The sequence below is a fragment of the Pipra filicauda genome, unplaced genomic scaffold, assembly GCF_003945595.2.
Source record: "Pipra filicauda isolate LSUMZ 115617 unplaced genomic scaffold, ASM394559v2 scaffold119_size3216105_pilon, whole genome shotgun sequence".
NCBI classification, from domain to species: Eukaryota; Metazoa; Chordata; class Aves; order Passeriformes; family Pipridae; genus Pipra; species Pipra filicauda.
Window position 1 is genome coordinate 1,032,227 of NW_024103651.1, and position 18,524 is coordinate 1,050,750.

The 18,524-nt window shown below is 44.3% G+C and overlaps 1 protein-coding gene across 3 annotated transcripts in view; it reads right to left on the reverse strand.

Moving 5' to 3' along the window:
* Nucleotides 1–314: 314 nt before the first annotated feature.
* Nucleotides 315–18,524, reverse strand: part of CAMK1D (calcium/calmodulin dependent protein kinase ID) — a 216,898-nt gene continuing 198,688 nt past the window's right edge. The window contains exons 9-11 of one of the 3 annotated variants that reach the window (XM_027728223.2): nucleotides 12,349–12,436; nucleotides 11,656–11,794; nucleotides 315–4,270 (exon numbers count right to left, since the gene is read on the reverse strand). In XM_027728223.2, coding sequence (XP_027584024.1) covers nucleotides 4,269–4,270; nucleotides 11,656–11,794; nucleotides 12,349–12,436 — 229 coding nt within the window. In that variant the 3' untranslated portion in view covers nucleotides 315–4,268. Of the gene's footprint in view, nucleotides 4,297–5,529; nucleotides 8,185–11,655; nucleotides 11,795–12,348; nucleotides 12,437–18,524 lie in introns of those variants that run through there. The other 2 variants (XM_027728222.2, XM_027728221.2) reach the window with 2 other exon arrangements.

An 18,524-nucleotide genomic window follows, 5' to 3' on the forward strand; every position in this document is an offset into this window, starting at 1 on the left:
CCAACAACTACATCCCCTTTCCCCAGCCCTGCAGAGATATTCTCAGTGCCCAGGAGACAGCCATGTCTCCATATGTTGACATTCGACATAATTTCCAATGACAGCTTTAGGAAACATCTGAAGGACAAATCACCCTTTTTATCCATGTACATATGGAGCAAATTGGGTAGGAAGAAAATCTCACTATCCCTCTTTGGGTCATAAAGGAACATCATTGCATAAAACACAACGGAGCAGTGAAACAGCCATAGAAATGATTCACTCCCTTTGCATATGGGTGGAGACTCATGCACTCAGAAACATCAGACTTCACATCAGGGTGATTTAATTGGGTTTATTGGAGGAAAACAATTAGTCATCCCTTTAAATTGTCATTATGATAGAAATCTCGATATGTATACATGATTGTCAAGGCAGAGAACCACTTGCGATGTAGCCCCATTAACAATTTGCAGTACTGCAAACTCATTATGCAGATAAAACTTTTGCAATGCCTTAATACATGCATGGAGTAAATACACATTCTCCCTTCTTTTTGGACATAGATGCTGTTATGAACTTGTATCAATCACAAGACCTGCAATATTAGGCACACTGACATTCCTTGATTAAGATTTAAGCCTTTGTAGAAAACATGCTTGCATTTTCATTAGAAGTCAACTGAGGGATATTTTGCAGTTGGGTGTATTTGGAGAGTCACTATTCTTGGCAGACTAGGCTTTTTTTTATTGTTTGCTGACTCAAATAAAAGACCTATCTTAAAAAAAGGCCCAAACGGAACAAAATGTTGTTTCTCAACTAGAGGCCAATGTACAGCAGGTCACTGATGTTGGGGTGACCAGAAACATGAGTCGCACCATTATCTCTGACTGAGCTTCCACACTCTTCACTTTGGGGATCATGCTACAGCTCGATCTAGTAAGATATAGCATGTGTGATGCCACACTGGGCTCAGGGGATGCAAGATAAGAGATGGAAAAGCTCAGAGCTGCTCTGAGCAACCCCCTAGGAGCTCCCACCCACCACAGCACACAATCCACCTCCTCACGGAGCCTTGCACCAGGTGCTGCCTCAGTAATCTGAATTCATGCTAATTTACAAACATTATTAGCGATGATTTTTTTGTGCTGCCATATAGTGCTTCAGTGATGGCACAGCATCCTAGCTAAGCACCAGCCTTAAGGTGGGCTCAAGACTTCTCGGTGCTTTCGGCCACCATGGAGCAGTCCCTTGCATAATTTCCAAGGACGGTGCCACCCCCATGGTGCCTGCTCTCCAGCCCTGCTCCTTGGCACGCCCTTGCCAGGAACCCAGAGCAACTTCCCAGTCCTTTCAGATGGTTCATCTTTGAGTGTTGAGAACTTGAGCATCTTCGACACAGCAACCACTCAGGACCTGGGACCAATGCCCTGCTGATGCCCACAGGAGGTTTGGGCTGGAGTTAATACAAGCACCATGGATCCATCGTGTACCCTGCCTTGGAAAGACTAGCACAAATGAAAATGGGTTAATGATTACGGGAAGAGAAGGCAAGGGCATAGTTTGCATGTGGAAGAAGGCAAAGTACTACGCCAAACTCTTCCATGGATAAATGGTGGTACTATTTGGATGTTCAAGGATTAAGGTGGTGATGCTCTGGAAAGGATGGGATAGTTTAGCTCAGCTTTCTGTCCTATTTTGTGCAGGCAAAGAATCACAGCATCTTGGTCCCCAAAATGCAGTTCATTCTGCAAGAGGTGAGAAAGCAATATCTTGTAGGAAGAGAAAAGTACTAAGAATTAAGTGAACCAGTCTAAATTTTCATTAGGAAAAACAATCCAAAAGAAAAAAAAACGAAGAGACACACCAACATGTTTCTTGGTAGCCCTGGGTGTTGGTGACCCAGGGAAAGAATTTCTGATGCAGATCAAATTTTTAAGCGTTGTGTTAAAAATGGGGTTCTCACCTCCTCAGCTCCCTGTTTCTAGACATGTGTATGTGACTGCTGCATAATTTTAAGCTGATCTGGATGGTGACTCTTCCTGTACATGCTGCAGAGCATTCAACAGAAAGACAAAACACATTACCAGGCTTTGCAGTATCTTGTTTACAAAACATCAGCTTTTGCATTTACTCAAACTTAATGATGGATTTCGAGTTACAGATACATTGAGTAATTTAAAAGCAAAACATAGAAGTAATCCCCTCAGAGAAAAGGTTGGGTTGAATGTGCATGAAGAAAAGGCTTGGGAAATACAGAAACAGTGAACAGCAGTTTAATACATGCAGTGCAGTATCATGCATTTATTGGACAGTTGATGTCATCATTATTTCAGCAGTGTTTTTTCACAACACTTGTGAGCATACATGCCCTGATGCCACTCTGGAGTATGGAAAAACTGTAAGAGCTGTTCTTCTGACCTTAGCATTTATGAAGAGGAGGAAAAAAAAGCTACCTGGACAGGTAAGTGGCATGGTTCATGGTGGGGAAGGGGGTCTTGAAAACCAGAGTCTGGGCTAAAGAGCCTCTGTCCTCTATTACGAGCACTATTTACACAGCTTTGACCCACCTGTGCAAAGTCAGACCAAAAGACCTGAACCAGCTTGTGATCTCCCACTGCTGGGACCTGTGACTCCCGGGGCCACAATGCACATAAACACACACACGTACACGTGCACACACGTGTGACACAGAGACCAGACCACCCCGGCAGACAGGATGGGAAGGCAGGACCCAGCTGCAGGGATTTGAGGGAAAACAAAAGGGATTGTGCAAACCTTGTTGCTGGGCACGAAATATGGGATGACTGATTTACCAGGGGAAACTCTGTTCGTGCAGCATTTGTGAGCAGGTTGCTGTTTCCTCACTCAGCCTTTGCTGACAGTGATTTGCCAACTAATCCTCCGCTCTCAGTCTTGATGCTATTTTCCTTGGACACCGTAGTCTCCATGTGTGCTTCTGCTTTTTGCTTGGATGAGTGTAACTCAGTATCAAGTTTCTGGTGTAAATAAGCATGACAACAAAGGCAAAACTGCCTTCCCGTGAATAGTCCCTAGTTTCTGGGATGCATTCAGGCCCCAGTTCAAATGGGTAAATATGCATGGGATCAAGAATGCAAGTAATTGCATCAAATGAGAATTTCCATACGATGAATGGAAGCTGCTTCCGTACCTTGGGGCTCAGCCTAGAAACTCTTATTTTGCCAGTAGATGAATCTCCTAATTCTTTGGAAAGAGCAAAAGGAACAGGCTACAGCCTGCATGATCTTATTGGCAAAGTCAATCTGGTGTTTTTATGTTGTGCTCATCCAGTGCTGCTCAGGGCTGGAGCTGTTATCACAGGATGAAGTAATACCACAGGTTTCCCTAGAGCAGAACTAGTTAGTGCCAAGTTCACATCAAAGAACAATATTCTCTCTGCTTGCCAATGGCTGAAAGGTATCTGGCTTTCCCTGGGGGTTTGTTTCCCTAAAAATAGGAAGGGGACAGTCTCAGGGCCGGCTACCACTGCGTTTCGTGGGCATCCTGGAGGCCCATGTTCTGATTGGCAGAGGGTTTGGGGAGAAAAGGCTAAAATCAGGGGTTGTGTTGGTTCCTGGGGCAGAAAAAAACCTTTGGACAAGACCCAAACTCCCTCAGGGCCAGGCAGGGGCCAAGAAGAAATACTGCCAATAGCCATAGAGGTACACAGGACACATGCACAGTGGAACCCCCTATCCAATACCTACTGCAGAACTACATGGAGATGCCTACCAGTGGGCTGACACCTCTTTTTGCGGTTTGATTCACATCAGGAACGAACCTGTACCATTGCTTGGTTTTATTTCGGCACCACAACCATAACAGACACGCACAAGGCATAGGTAAAATCCTACTTTTTTTTTTTTTTCTGTACCCACTACTCTAATGGCACCTGTACAACAGCAACCAGGACAGAAGAGACATCAGCAGCATAGTAACACAGTCTCAAGAAAGCAACCCTGACAGGTTTTCCCCATACTTTTACTTCCCTGTTAGCCGTGCTGCAGGGCCAAAATCCATTTCGTGCTGCAGAAGGGGTGATCCAGCAGAGAGTTAGGATGCACTGGGAATGAAGTCACATGCAAAATCATCAGCAGAAGCCCCTGCCACTGCAATACTGACTTTCAGCTCGCAGAGTTCACGGGCAGCCTGTCCTCACAATGTCTTCTGCAGGCTAAGGGGCCAGCTGGAGCTTTTCTGGATTTTTTTGTTTTGTTTTGTTTTCCCAGCAAGAGCACTGCTGTTGGCATCAGAGATGGCCTCTGTGACTCTGGAGGTAAAAATCAACAATCAAAGCTGCAAGCAAAGAAAAAGAAGGGGAAGGAGCTGAGGAAAACAAGTTACAAAGGAAAAACACATAGGTACCAGTAAAGTAAAGCAGAAAAGGGTAACAGAGAGAGTCCAGGCTGAAGTCCTCATGCAAGCAGCAAATCACAGATTGTTTAGTAGGACAGTTCATTGGAAAAGAGCCCAGAGTGATTTTTCTACCCACTCCTTCATGGCAAGGCCAGCTGGGGATTTGTTTTGAATCTTCTACTTTAGGGCTATCAGCCCTTTCCCTCCATGAACACATTATTTACTCCACCTTTGCATTCCCCTGTGAGAGTGGCTGAGCAGAGGTGGACTGGGCCAGGGGAAGGACATGCAATGGCACTGGAGCATTGCTGGAAAGCAATACTGGAGTGTTTGCCCTACCAGGATGTGCTTGCCAAGGGGCAAATATCTCCAGCCCCCTCCAAAAATCTGGCCTGGGTGCTGCCAAGTCATCTCAGTTAACAGATTTACCCAGAAATAAACAGAGAAGTTTTAACCAACTGATACTTAAAGGGAAATCTCTAAGCTTTCGGTGAACCCCAGTCAGATCTCCAGCTGTATATCACTGATACAAAAGAAGAGCTTCCCACCACCAAAACTGTAGCAGATAGAAACAATTCTGCTTTTAAGGGCTTCTGTTTCTTGTCTTAAGATCCCAGCAGTTGATAGCAAGCCAGAGAGAATGATGATAAATTACGCAACTAAGGCAGAATATTACTTGCAGAAACAAACCCAAATCACTCTAATTCCAAATGTGGAAGGAAAGAATAACCTTCCCAACAAAAAACCACACAAAACATCTAGCAAGGAGGGGCAGCCAGTGTATAGGGACCCCCCATCTGCAGGACAGCATGTCTGCGTTTGCTCCTGTCACTGCTCTTTGGAGATGAAAATCCATTTGCTTTTCTTTTTTTTTCTTCAAGATACATTTAGATGCTGTATTTTGATCAGTGGCCACAGCAACTGCTGAGGTCAAGTTCAAACCAGACCTCAGGTTTCAGAAGAGAAGGTGCTGAGGGAATACTTGAGCCCTAACCTTTAAAACTGCTGTACAAACATAAAATTATTCCCTTGGAGGTTGGATATTAGGAAGAATTTTTTTGCAGAGAGAGTAATCAGACATTGGAATGGGCTGCCCAGGGAGGTGGTGGATTCACTGTCCCGGGAGGTTTTTAAGATGAGACTGGATGTGGCACTTAGTGCCATGGTCTCGGAACCACGGTGCTGTTGGATCAAGGGTTGGACTTGATGATCTCAGGTCTTTTCCAACCCGGTTGATCCTATGATTCTAGCCAAATCTTGCTTTTGGTTAAACATGGGAAACTCCACTGATGCCAAACTGGGAGACTGTCTATTTATGTCCCTGAAGCTGGAGCAGAATAAAATGCTGGGCTTGTGAAATCACGGGGGTTCAAAATACCTTGAACTTCTTGGAGTCTCTCAAAACTAAAACTTTCTTAACCAGGCTGGCAAAATAAAGTAGCCTTAGAATGAGACATAAAGAGCTCTGATGTACATGCTGATAAAAGTTTATGGTGGCAATGGCCAGGGGATGGGGACAGTAGTAAATTATGTGGAGTTTTGCTATGAAACCCCAAGAGTTCAGTACCTGATTTCTTTCCTCAAATGAGAAGCTGAAGTTGAAGCCTTTCTGTGTGAGCATCCATGCCAGCTGCAACATGGTGGGGTGCACTGGTGGTCCCAGAGGCTCACTCGGATGTGCCACAGTGCTATGAAAATGGGAACACTGAGGAAGCTAGAGATCTACCTGGTGCAACAGCTCTAAGTGCCACCAAAGGAATGGCTATTTTAAACAAAGTCAGCGCTCACTGACACATGGTTTTCCAGCTTTTAGCACTCAAAGTACGATGGATGAAATCCTGGCTCTGCCACCTGAAGCCAACTGACTGAAGATGAAGCAGGATTTTGAAGTCTCAATGAAGAATAACATATCTTATGGCTTTTCCCAGCACAGTCACTGTTGCCTGATATGTTCAGCTCTGATTGTGACTGGCTTTCACAATTTCTGTGGAGGATATATGAGGCAAAGTATGGCAATAGAGCATGCTGTGGGGAATGGGTTGTGCCTCTAGGGGCATGGACCTGTTTGGGGTGCAAGATGTTCACAGTGCTCAGTGAATGGTGCCTGCCTCTGTCACCTGCCTCCCTTCTCACCTCCTCAAAGGAAAATCATGGATGGGAATGGTGCTGAAGTAACCTGGAACCCTTCGGCACATCTGGGCAGATTTGCTCTCCTCTCTGTTTCAAACTGCTTTAATGTACAGTGACACAACAGTCCTGGTTGCCGTTCCTAAATGATGCACCACAACAAAAAGCCTGGGAAGTGCATGCATTCAGTAATTAAAAAATGGGTAAAGTGAGCTTGCTTTGGTGTATGAGCTTCTGGGGAGGAGGGGAAGCCAGAGTCAGCCCACCTGTGCCTGTGTCTTTCAGCGAGATCCTACTTTCCCAGCTCAGCACTCCCTGTCAAGCCTGGGCCAGAGATAAGCATGATGGAGCCACACATCAGATCCTGCACTTTGCACCCAAGAACCTGCCTGTGCTTCACAGAGGGGTTCAAGCATCAGCCCTCTTCTCTGCCCAGAGTGAAAACCTGGTACACAGAGATTAAAGTCCGCACTTTTCTATTTGGTTTCCGATACACAGCTTTGGCCACTCTGGGAGGTGCTGAGCATCAGCAATGCCATGCAAAGCCCCGAGGAACTGTGGGTGCTCAGCACCTCTGTCATGGAACCCTTGGACTAGATGCACCCCATGCCAGAGGCCAGACTGGTGAATTAAATGTCATGCTTGAGGGTAGCACAGTAAGTCAGTGACAGAGGATGATGACTCCCTGCCACACACCTTCCTTTTCTTCCACTCTGCTTGTAATACACAGTGACTCAAAGGAGAGGAGCTGCAGGATGAGACCATGCTCTGCCATGTCCTTTGCTCAGCTCTGCCCAGCTCTGGCCTGACACCATGTACCTGCCTCTCTTCTGAAACAAGGGTGCTGATCCCAAGCACTAAAAGAATGAGGCCAAGCATGAGTTGGCTCCCATCTGATGTCAACGTAACTCTCACCGTGGCTTTGAAAGAGAAGGATGGGAGGAAAAGCAGCAGTTTCTTAATCTGAGCAGGAGGGAAAGCAGCAGTTTCTTAATCTGAGCAGTAACAGCTCTGCTAAAGCCAGACAGACTTGCAGTCCAATTTGAGGAGTAAGAAATGGCATGCCATTGAAATCCTCCCATGTTGCAAAGTTAACGTTGATTCCTACCTATAGAAATAGCCTATCCCCCAGCAAAGTGGAAGGAGGGACATTACTGGAAGTAATTTTTAAAAGAAAAAAAATAATGCTCAGAAAAGTATCTCTATTTAAATAATCCAGTTGAGATGTTCGTAGTTAATGGAAAAAAATACAACATATACTGTTACCTACACTGAGAAAAGAGTAAATCACTGGGGAAAAGAATGAGTGTTCATTAGTTAGAACATTGCTAGACTCACATACATATATATACTTATATATATATGTATATATGTACAGCACCAGAGACTGTTAGATCCGTTCCCCCTGGAGTCATTTGCAGTTTGTGATAAATGAAACATTTCAGAATTGCAGTATAAAATATGGCCATAAAAAAATCTTCTTTCTTCTAGTCCTTCGCTGAGCGTGTGCCTCGGGGTGGAACAGCACCGGGGCCACCTGCCAGCCCGGCCTCCTGCCCGCTCCTCGCCGGCCCCGCTCTCACTTGCTCCCTGTGTGCACTGTGGTCACTGTGGTGGGTCTGGGTCTCCGGTCCCCTCCGACCGCAGAAACGCCTGAAGAAGCAGATGAAACAAAACTACAGAGAGTGGATGGAGACATACCTAAAAGGAAAGCCAGAAACACAGTTAGAAATGTTATTTTTTTGGAGGTGGGAGTGTGGGCAAAGCTGAGATTCTTGCGTAGCGAGCTACAGAGCGGAGGGGATTGCAGCTGGAGAAGGGGACTGCAGTTGGAGAAGGGGACTGCAGCTGGAGAAAGTGCTGCTGCTCTTCCTTCAGTGGTGGGTTGGTTGGGAACCTCCACAGGGCATCTTCTGCCCTCCTGGCCCACGGTTGTCTGCCTACTGCCACCACCAGCAGTGCATACACACGACACAGTGACTCAATGTCCAGCTTTGGTACGTGTTCAACCGGACCAATTCCACATTTCTGGGGCTGAAGAAAAAGAGTTGTGGGATTCAAAAATCCCTCCAGCATTGTGCTTGCTCAGAATAATTTCCTTGTGAGCATATTAAAGATGATTAAACTTCTCATCATGGCCATGTAGCTAAACGAACAGACTATGCACTGGGACTAAAAACATCTCCCCTGGCATCCTGGAAAGCTGCTGATAAAGAAGTAGAGTGGGTCAAATTCGTTGCTGAGTTCCAGTAAGCCTAGAGGGAATGCAAATTTATGTGACTTCAATATCATTCTAGCGACAGCTTACGTCGCTCCAGGCCTTGCTGGTATGTCTCCAGAAGTTCCAGCTGAGATGTAGGTTGATGGAAGTTGAGTATCTGTTGAGTAGCAGTATTCTGGTGCAAGAAAAGCTGACGAGAGGGCACCTGGCCTGGTCACCTTGCTCTGACAAGATGCAGCACCAGAGAAATTAGAAATACAGTTCATTTTCCCAGACTGGTGAATAAAGGATGGATGAAACCTATATTAATATATTCTCAGACTGGAGTTTGATATGGCCTTTTGACTTCTCAGGATCTTTTTGATGCTTGTTAGGACTTCTTTCCATGCTTCAAGATGGCATTTCAGTCTCAGGGACAATTATGCTCTACCTATACTCGGTCACATCCCATTTCCCATTGACATTTGCCATCTTGGCTTCATACTGCAATTTACCTACTACCTTAAAAATACAGAGAACTAGGACCTGCAATTAATCTTGGCAGTCCAATCATGTCTAAACTAAATACACCCACCACAGACTGAGAATCAGACCAATACACTTGAGAAATCCTGACTGATTCCCTTATGCTGTCCTGACATCTAGCATAGTCCAGCCTAATGCATCATCTCTGCTCTGCCCTACTGCAGAGAACAGACTTAGGATGCAGCCCGACATAACCTACTCTCAGGCAAAGGCTGTACTTAATTGTCTTCAATGATGTGAAATTGCTGCATTCAAAACTATTTGGAAAGCTCATTAAATGTCTATTAATAGCATTAGGCAGCACTCTATTGTGTAATGGTGGCACAGCTGGTTCATGTAACTTGATGCATGGGATCTTTCTTGTGCAAGAAATCAGTCCCCAGAGAAAACTGCCGAAAGAGGCAAGACAGAGACCTCAGAGGTTTCCTTTTCCTCAACAGGAGGTGTTTGGTGGAATACATTTGATCCGTCAGATCCCTCTTAACTCCTTGTATTTGCTGCTGGTTCTCCTCATTGGTTCTCTGGGGCTCCAGCATCTCCTAACTCTTTAATTAATTTCTTTGAGGAAGGGAAGCTCTTCTGTATTGGCCACAAAGCTGGACTTAACCTGGGATGCTTCGAAATATTTCAGTATTTTTCTGCCTCATATTTCTGGCATATAAAAACTCATCCTATCTTGACACATTTGGTTTAATTCTTCTTGTCCTGACTGAACATCTGCAAAATATGGTTGGATTGTGTACAGGGACCTGCTGGGTTCTGTAGTGGTAAAACAGATTTTGTTCTCCCACCCTTCTTGTTCACACGTTTTTACACTGTTCAGACTATTCATTGCCATTAATTAACACCATCTGAGATTAATTAAATGGAGGGATGGAGATTATTCACCCACCAGTTTAACAGCATTAATCACCCACCAGTTTAACAGCAAAGCATGCATCAGGTGCTCTAGACCTGACTGGGGTCCAGCCTTGCCATACTGCGACAGGAACCAAAATCAAGGCATGTTTCTGCCCTGTAAGTGATTTTCTACATCACAGAATGGCCAGTGCATGGTTAGAAGTGCTTTGAGGATGGTCAGCACTGCATTGCTCCTTTGCAGGTGGCAGGTGTGTGCCAGAAGCACAGCGATGTTTTTTTGGCAGCAGCTGTAGGATTTGCCACTGGGCATCACAAACTGGGCACTGAGCATGAATTCCCATCAGGCCCAGGATGCAGAGGGAAGGGGTTCTTCTCTGGCTCAGCCACAGCACAAGCTGGCAAAAACATCTCACAGATCACCCAGAAGGCCAGTCCCACCCCAGGCATGAGGGAAACTGTGCCCATGACAGCAAGAGAAACCACAGCTTCCACACAGAGCCATGGGGACTGTGGCTGGTGTTGTGACCTCTTCAAGGAGCAAGGATTGGCAAGCAGGGGTGGCAGAAGCAGACAGCAGAACCATCCAAAATCCACCCTGAATAACAGATGCTTTCAGTTCCAGAATAGTGCAGGGTATAGTCTAGAAATGACCATTTCACTCCACAGTGAAGCAAGCACTGACTGGCAATACCAAAATCTATTAGCACTCTTTTTTGGTGTCACACCTTAAAATAATCTCCTCTAATTACAAACTCCACATCCCTCCATTTCATTATATAAAAATCTCTACATATGGACCGAAGGGAATAAAATAAATGCTCAGAAGCCAGAGAATAAATAGGCTTCATTGCAAAGGACGCATTTCTGTCTTCCAAATAATCCCTTTGCTGCCATGTCTCTTTCCCTGGCATTCAGGAAAAAGATATATCCCAAACATCTGAGTCCATTGTGCAGCTTGTAAATTTCAATTATAGCATATAACAAAAGTGGCAGAGAGCCAAGTCCTGCTGTGGTGCAGAGAGCCCAAGTCCTGCTCAGACAAATGAGCCTCTTTATGTAGGAGCTTAACTTGGCCCAGGAAAGATGGAAGCTGGGTCCCACTAGCAGGATCGGTCTCCTCCATGAAAAATGGAAATGGAAAGTAAACCAATTTTTACAGAAAAATGCCCTATCATAATACTGGAAACTCAAACATAAACAGTTTGAGTAAACATTTTCAGATTTCAACCAAATACAAAACTTTGTTGCTGTGGGAGTCTGGGTCTTTTTCCCAAGCGAAAGCCCTTTTTCTCCACAAGAAAGGGTGTTTTTCTCTCAAAAATGCACCAAGCTAAAACCTCTCTTTTTTTTTTTTTTAGTGCGTAAACTTTTCCAACTGAAACACCGTTTCTCAGGCCAGCCAAAAGTGACAGCCTAGGTCCGCTTTAAAGTCCTTGTTTTAAACACCTGCTTGCACAAAGCCAAACCTACTGGCAGTGAGGACTGCAGCCTGGGGGTCAAGGCGAAAATGGGGATCCTGCAGATTTGCTCATGGTAAGAGCTTTCCCAGGATGTTGGCTACTCACAATCTTTCCGTGTGGCTGCCTCAGGAATCGGTGTGGCGAGGCTGAGGGTGCTGGACACGCCGGCGCTGGCACTGTCCAGGCTGCTGCCGAGGTGTAGCCGCCTCATGTGCCGCACGACTGCCGTGGCGTTAAACGCTTGCTGGGGAAAAATAACAAGAAAGAAATAAAGAATAATAAAAAAAAAAAAATGGAGGTGGAAAGTTACTTCTGCTCCCCTCCTGGCTGCTCAGAATGTCAGAGGTGAATGAGCCCATTATCTTTCAGATTTTTCCTGAATTCTAGTTTCTAGGCTAGGAACAGCATTTTCAAGCTGTATGCATCTCTGCACTGGTCCTGCTCCCTGTCGTTACTCCCAGTACTCAGCTGGCAGCCTACAAGCAAAGCCATATTTGACACATCCCTCCTCTGCCCCAACACACAGGGTGTTCTCATTGCTTCCTGTCCCCCCGTGGTGCTGACCTCACATATAACCCTGAGTGTTTTAGCGATGAGCAGCCCCATCTCTCGCCATTCCATTTGGTACTTGGGGAATACCATCCTGTACAAAAGCCCCTGCAGGCCCTTAAGTCTGGACCAACTATTTTGACCAGAATTTTGGGCCACAAGAGCACTAACATGCTGAAAGGGTGGCTGTACAGCTGCTACATTAGCAGAACCGTGTCTCAGTGTCATCCCCAAGGACAGGTCACTTACTCTCCATTTGCTTTTTGCAAAGTTCTTCCGGATCTGAGCGCTGACTGACTCGTGGATGTTTTTGTTGAGTGCTGTATCACCAGCAATCCTGAAATGGACAGAGCAGGCACATTTTAAGAGATCTTTTTCTTTCCTTGAGTACTCTTTACTTTTTCTCCTCAACAGAGAGGCTGGTCCCAGGTGTGACTGCACCTGCAGTGATGACGATTTCATTCACACAAGAGCTCAAACGTCTCACCACCGTCTCTGCTGGCAGCAGTGGTGGAAAATCTGGGGGAATAAATGCAAGTGTAGATAAGGCTTATAGGTCTGGCAGCTACAAAGAGGTATGGCCTGATTTTGTTGGTGTACTGCTGCTTTCTATCACCATTACAACCCTGGATGAAGACATTCTACCTTTTTTTTCTTGACATCTGAAGATTTAACATTAACAGGCTGAGACTGCTTTTAGCCTCAGCCACGCAGAAGCTTCCAGAGCCACTCCAACCTGTCTGATTTCTGTTTGCACTGGAGATTGTCCTGCCACCCTGCAACATACATAGTCATTCATCATGATTAATGCGGATTTACAGTAAAGCAGATACATGGACTCTCACTAAAGCAGCACAGACTGCACAAAAAATTGAGCTGAACAACAGTTAACCTAAAAAATTGATTTATCTTGCATAGTTCCTTTAACATATAAAGACACATTCAAATCTTCTCTAAACACTATTATTTCAAGGGAATTTTATTGATTCGTTTAACTCCTCAAGGCATAAGATCTGTCGGAAGAGCAGGCAACACAGTGAACTGATGCTGGGCCATGTTGTGGGGTATTAAGTACTCTCTAATGTAGGTGATGCAAGGAGGCAAAGATTGCCTTCTATGTTGTATGTGATGCTTTCAGAAATCAATTTTTCAGCCCTAGTGTAGAAAAACAATGTCCATTAGCAATAAAAAATTGTAAGAAATTGAATAATCGATCAAGGCCAGAGTCTCAGTCTAGGGAGCTCCAATAAGGAGCTCCAATCAGAGGGTCTGGGGGACTCAGCAGTCATCTATTCCTTCTCCCCACTCCAGCTCTGTCAAAACAATTTTGACAAGTATTCGGCTAACCAGTCCCTAAAGATCCCCAAAAGATAGAGACTCCTCAGGCAAAAGATAGAGACTCCTCAGGCAAACAATTCCAGGGCCTCACTATCTCCCAGAAGACATGGAAAATAGTTTATTCCCTTTGTCTTTGAAGCATCCTTTCACATATTTGAAGACTGTTATCATGACTTCTCTCTGTCTTCTCTTCTCTAGACTAAACAAACTGATTCTTTCACTGTTTCTTCATAACTCATATTTTCTGATCCTCTGATCTAGTGAGCTCCTCTGGATTTTCTCCAACTAGTCCACATCTTTTGTAGAGGGTTGCACCCGAACTGTTCTCTGTTTTCCAACTAAGGCAGCAGAATGGCAGCATTGCTTTTTGTTTCTTAAGAGGTGAAACTGCTTACATACTTCAGCCTGCTGTTTCCATTTATGTGTCCCGTGAATTGGAGACAGCTCGTCCATTTCACCCAGATCATTCCAAACTGTAACCCTGTTCTTCAAGGGACATGCTGCTTTTCCTGCCTTCGTGTCCATGGCACATCTAAGAAGCACTCTCTGAAACCAGACTTCTCCAAATTGTTGTCCTTCCTGCTGGCAACAGTCACCCAGGATCATGATCAGAGGGGTGAGAGGACTAATTACTTTCAGGAGGAAGGAATAAATCCTCATCTCCCAAGAGTGGAGACCCACCAATCCCATCCTGTTGCTCATCTACATTGGGTCATTCAAGAGTACTGAAGCCAGCAGGATGGTGGAACAGGGCTCCCATTCAGGGTAGCTCTAATCCACCTGGGAAGGGCCCTGTCTGACTGCCACCACCATGTAGTTTCTACCTCAAGTAGAGAGAAGAACTGGACAAAGTATGGCTCCCAAATGGCACTTGACTTCCTCCCCTGGGTCCCTGTGCTGTTGACGGAGAAGAGAAGCTGTTTGGCTGAGAACTGGATGATCTTCAGATCTTTCTCTGAAGGTGATTCCTTCTGATCACTTCTCCCAGTGACAGGGAGCCAAGTTGGTCTGGATTTCCAACTGGGGCCAGGCAACTAAAAGCTTGGTGAGGCAGTATCTGGGTTAAGCCTCATGTTCACTGTTTCATCCTCTGTCCTGCACAGTAAATACTGCCAGGCTCAGCACAGACCCTGATGGATCCCATGCAGCATACACTCCCAGACAGGCCCTAGCAGAGTTTCCCAGTGGGAATGCAAACTGCTAGTCAGAGTCACTCTGAAATGTCATGAGCACTCTGCTCCCTGCAGAAACACCTCCTCGGTGAAGGCAGGTGCCCTCAACACATACCAGTTGGGATCACTGGCTGTCATACCACAGATCTCAGGAGAAAACTAAGCTGACAACTTAATATGTGGACAGCTACAAGCCAAACCACCCATTCAGTAACTGATCAAAAAGACCAAGAGAGAAAATTCACTTACACTTGCAAAGAACATTTTTCCTCCAAAGTTAATGATGCATTTTCCTTTATGAACAAGTTGATTAACAAGCTCCATAAGCACAGATCCTGTTTTCCACTTGCCAAATTTTATTTTGGAACAAGTTCTTGGGGCATGATACCCTTGCCAGCTCTTGCAGAAGATTGTTCTTGTCAGTCTCCACAAGGACTTGAAAATGTATTTTTGCCATATGAAACTTTTGATCAGGCATGTAGCTCCAACACAGGCTATATTTGGTTTTTTAGCTTATGATCATTTTCTGAAATGCTGGTGGTTTCAATAAGAAACTGCTGATTCCAATAGTTCACAAACTGTCTTCTACCACCCCTAACTCTATATTCACTATGCAATTCCTGTAATTCCAGGAAAATAGTATCGGTATTTGGGTGTTTTCCAAATAGGCGGAAGAGTACTTGTTTACTTCACAGGGGAATGGACAGACATCCTGTGAAGCCCTCAGATGCTACAGTGGTGTGACCATCCTACATCTAAGCATTAGCACCTTAGAGATGCTAGCTTTAAATCAGAGCAAAATAACAGCCCTTCTGGGGTAATTCAGTGCAGCAGGATCTGTTCAAACCTGCGCTGGTATGCTGAACAGTGTGGCTCAAATGCAGCCCCAGCTGCCAAAGCCAGGGGTGGGATTGTTCCCCAAGCTGCCTCTGAAGAACTATCCTGTTAATCTTGTGATTCTGTAACATGAGGACTGCGCTTTTATGCTGTATTTTGCACTTGGAGGATTTTGAAGCTTTTATAAAATAACACTTGTGGTGTTATAGTGTTTATAGTATAGTTTTTACCTCTTGGAAAGCAAAACCAGTGTTAATATCCATTCGTTGTTTGTTGGTGTTTTGTTGGAGATGTGATGGCTTGAGGACACAGAAGAAGGGGAGGTAAGCAGGGAGAAGCAGTATCTTTTATACTTAACAGGTAGAGCTTGAAAAATGAGATAGGCTTTTGGGCACCTACCCTGAGGTGGCTATCATGAGCATCATCATTATTAAATACTGAATGTATTTAATAATGAACTTTAGATCCCTTGCTGAAAAGACAATGAATGAAATTTAACAGGTTTTAGCACATGTTATAATTACTCTTCCCCTTTTCCCTAAGTCTCCAAGTCCATAGGCTATAAACCATCTTGCTTTTTTTCCTTTTAGGCCAAAATCCCTTAGTACCTTTCTTTCTCCCATTCCATCACAACATATCCTTTGCCTGCAGGAATCATCTCCATTTTCACTGAGAAACAATAATCAACTTGAGCTGATCAAACTGATGCATATCTAATAAAACCCTGAGCAGTAGTTCCTGGCTTTGCAGTTAACTTTGAAGTTAACTATGTCAGCACTGAAGTTTGTTTTTATCAACTGTACTAGCTGGCCCAGTAAAAGATATTGCTTCTATCTACCACACACACATACAAAAATAAAATTAAACTAATCAGAATAACGCATCATCTGCTATCATGCTGAATATCATCCAGAAGTGAGCAAGGACTGATTAGTCTAAGTGGAACCTGGCTTTTCTCTCAGGGTTCCAGTTCTGCAGCACCCACAAGCAGCTACATCCTAACAATGGTTTGGGGCATAGAATTAGATACGAAGAGCCACAGTCTAATGATTTTCCATCCCAAATACATCCACTGAAACTAAGAAAGTTATTTCTCATGAATAAGCATAACAAATCTCATACTGCACATGAGAGGAATCTAATCTAATGATCAAATATTATTTCATAGTATCTAATTTATTTTAGCTCTCTAGCTGAGTTCAAACTTATCACACCAATTTATCTGGCCATACCACTTCTAAGCTTTGAGGGGAACCTCCAACAAAGACAAACCAGTAAATTTCCTTTTGGACAGTTCTTTATTAGCATGCTGCAAGCATATGTCTCATTCTCCCTGCCCATGACAGCAGGCAAAGTCTTTCATCTACCATTATTTTCTGAGCCCTCGTGCTGAAGGCAGCCAACTCAAACGCTGTGCTGGCCAAACAGTGCTTGGAAATACTCTTCAGTATGATGACAGGAAACATGGAGTTAGCTGTAATGGATAATGCTGAAGGATCATAACTCTTCTATATGTACACACACACATATACATATCTACATGTACACGCATGTATGTGTATAAATATACACACACACGTTCTGTATCAGTGATGTTCCAAAATAAATAGAGTGCAGGGATGAACTCGATAAGTTTGATTTAATGTTGTAAACATCAGCAGCTCCCTTCAGGAAGGCCTTTTCACACTTCAAACAGTACCGTCTGAGAAGTGAGCTCTCTGTAAACCACGTCCTTTCCCTGGGTGGAAATTATTATCTGGCTTGCGCTCTCTGGCACATAATAAACACTCAGGGTCATGGCCATAATTTGCAGAGGCTCAGTCCTTGCCAAAGCTTTGTGATTCTTCAGTGTAGGCGTGGATGGATGTCAGCACGTCCCAAGTGTCCTCTGTCCCTTTGCACAAGCAACGGGGAAAGGCGAGGACCACACTCGTACCTGCAGACACAGGTGTCTACCTGGGGCCACAACCTCCCTCTCCCTTATACAATCCATACAGGGAGGCAGCATATACATCACTCTTTAATTTAGATGCCCCAGGTTGCCTTCAATGCTATAACTGGCTTCAGCACACAGCTCTAAATCCCATTTAAGTTCACTTGGTTAATGCATGACAGAGCAAGTAAATTCATGGCACCCCTTCCAACTTTTATGTTAGCTTTCTAACTGTTGGACTTTGTCCTTGCCCCCTGAGCACTCTTTTCATTCCTTCTGATCTCAGCCTGGAGGTTGAATTTGGCTCTGCAGGGCACACTTTGATAATCCTTGTGGGTCCCTTCCAACTAAGGATATTCTAGGTTTCTATGATTCTACAGATTCTCAGGTTTCTGCTGCTCACCCTTAATCACTTCAGACTGAACCACTGCCCTAAACAGGGTGTGGGTTCTGATATGGCAATATATTTAATAAACTCAATTGCTGTCATTAATATGAGCCAGGGAAACAAATTACTCCACTCTTTTGTTACCTTCATTTTCCATGTGGAACAACCAAGCAGAACACTGCACCTTTGCAACACACCATGAACAGTGCAAACCTCACTGAAAGATACACTATAAAATAAGTAAGTTTTCCAATGAAAGTGTAAGTCACCTGTACATCAAACTGGAGAAATCTGTATAAATGGATTGTACAGGCTGGGGTGGAATCATTATACCAACAAGTCTCACATATTATACTGTTTCAACTACCATACTTCACTGCAATTATTAGCCTCCTTTTCTGCCAACTCTGAGTTTAACATACCATCCCTCTGCCAAGGCCATTTGATTATAAATAGCAAAACATCACGTAAATGCAGGCATGTGGGGAGCAGATACAGCACAGAAAAGCAGGCCATTGGGAAGAAGTATTTACTTTTATTAGGGTCTGTTCCTGTGCAAACATTTAGTCATGCAAATAGCTGTCTATTCTAGAGCAGTTTTCCAAAATTCAGAAAGATTATTAACCTTAAAAGCATAAATGTAATATCTTGCAAGATCCAGTTCTTGCAAGCCCTGTTTGGAAGTTTTAAATAAAAACATGGTAATTGAAATAAAAGGTGTATTTTGGAATTGGCTTGTTCTCCACAAATGTTACAT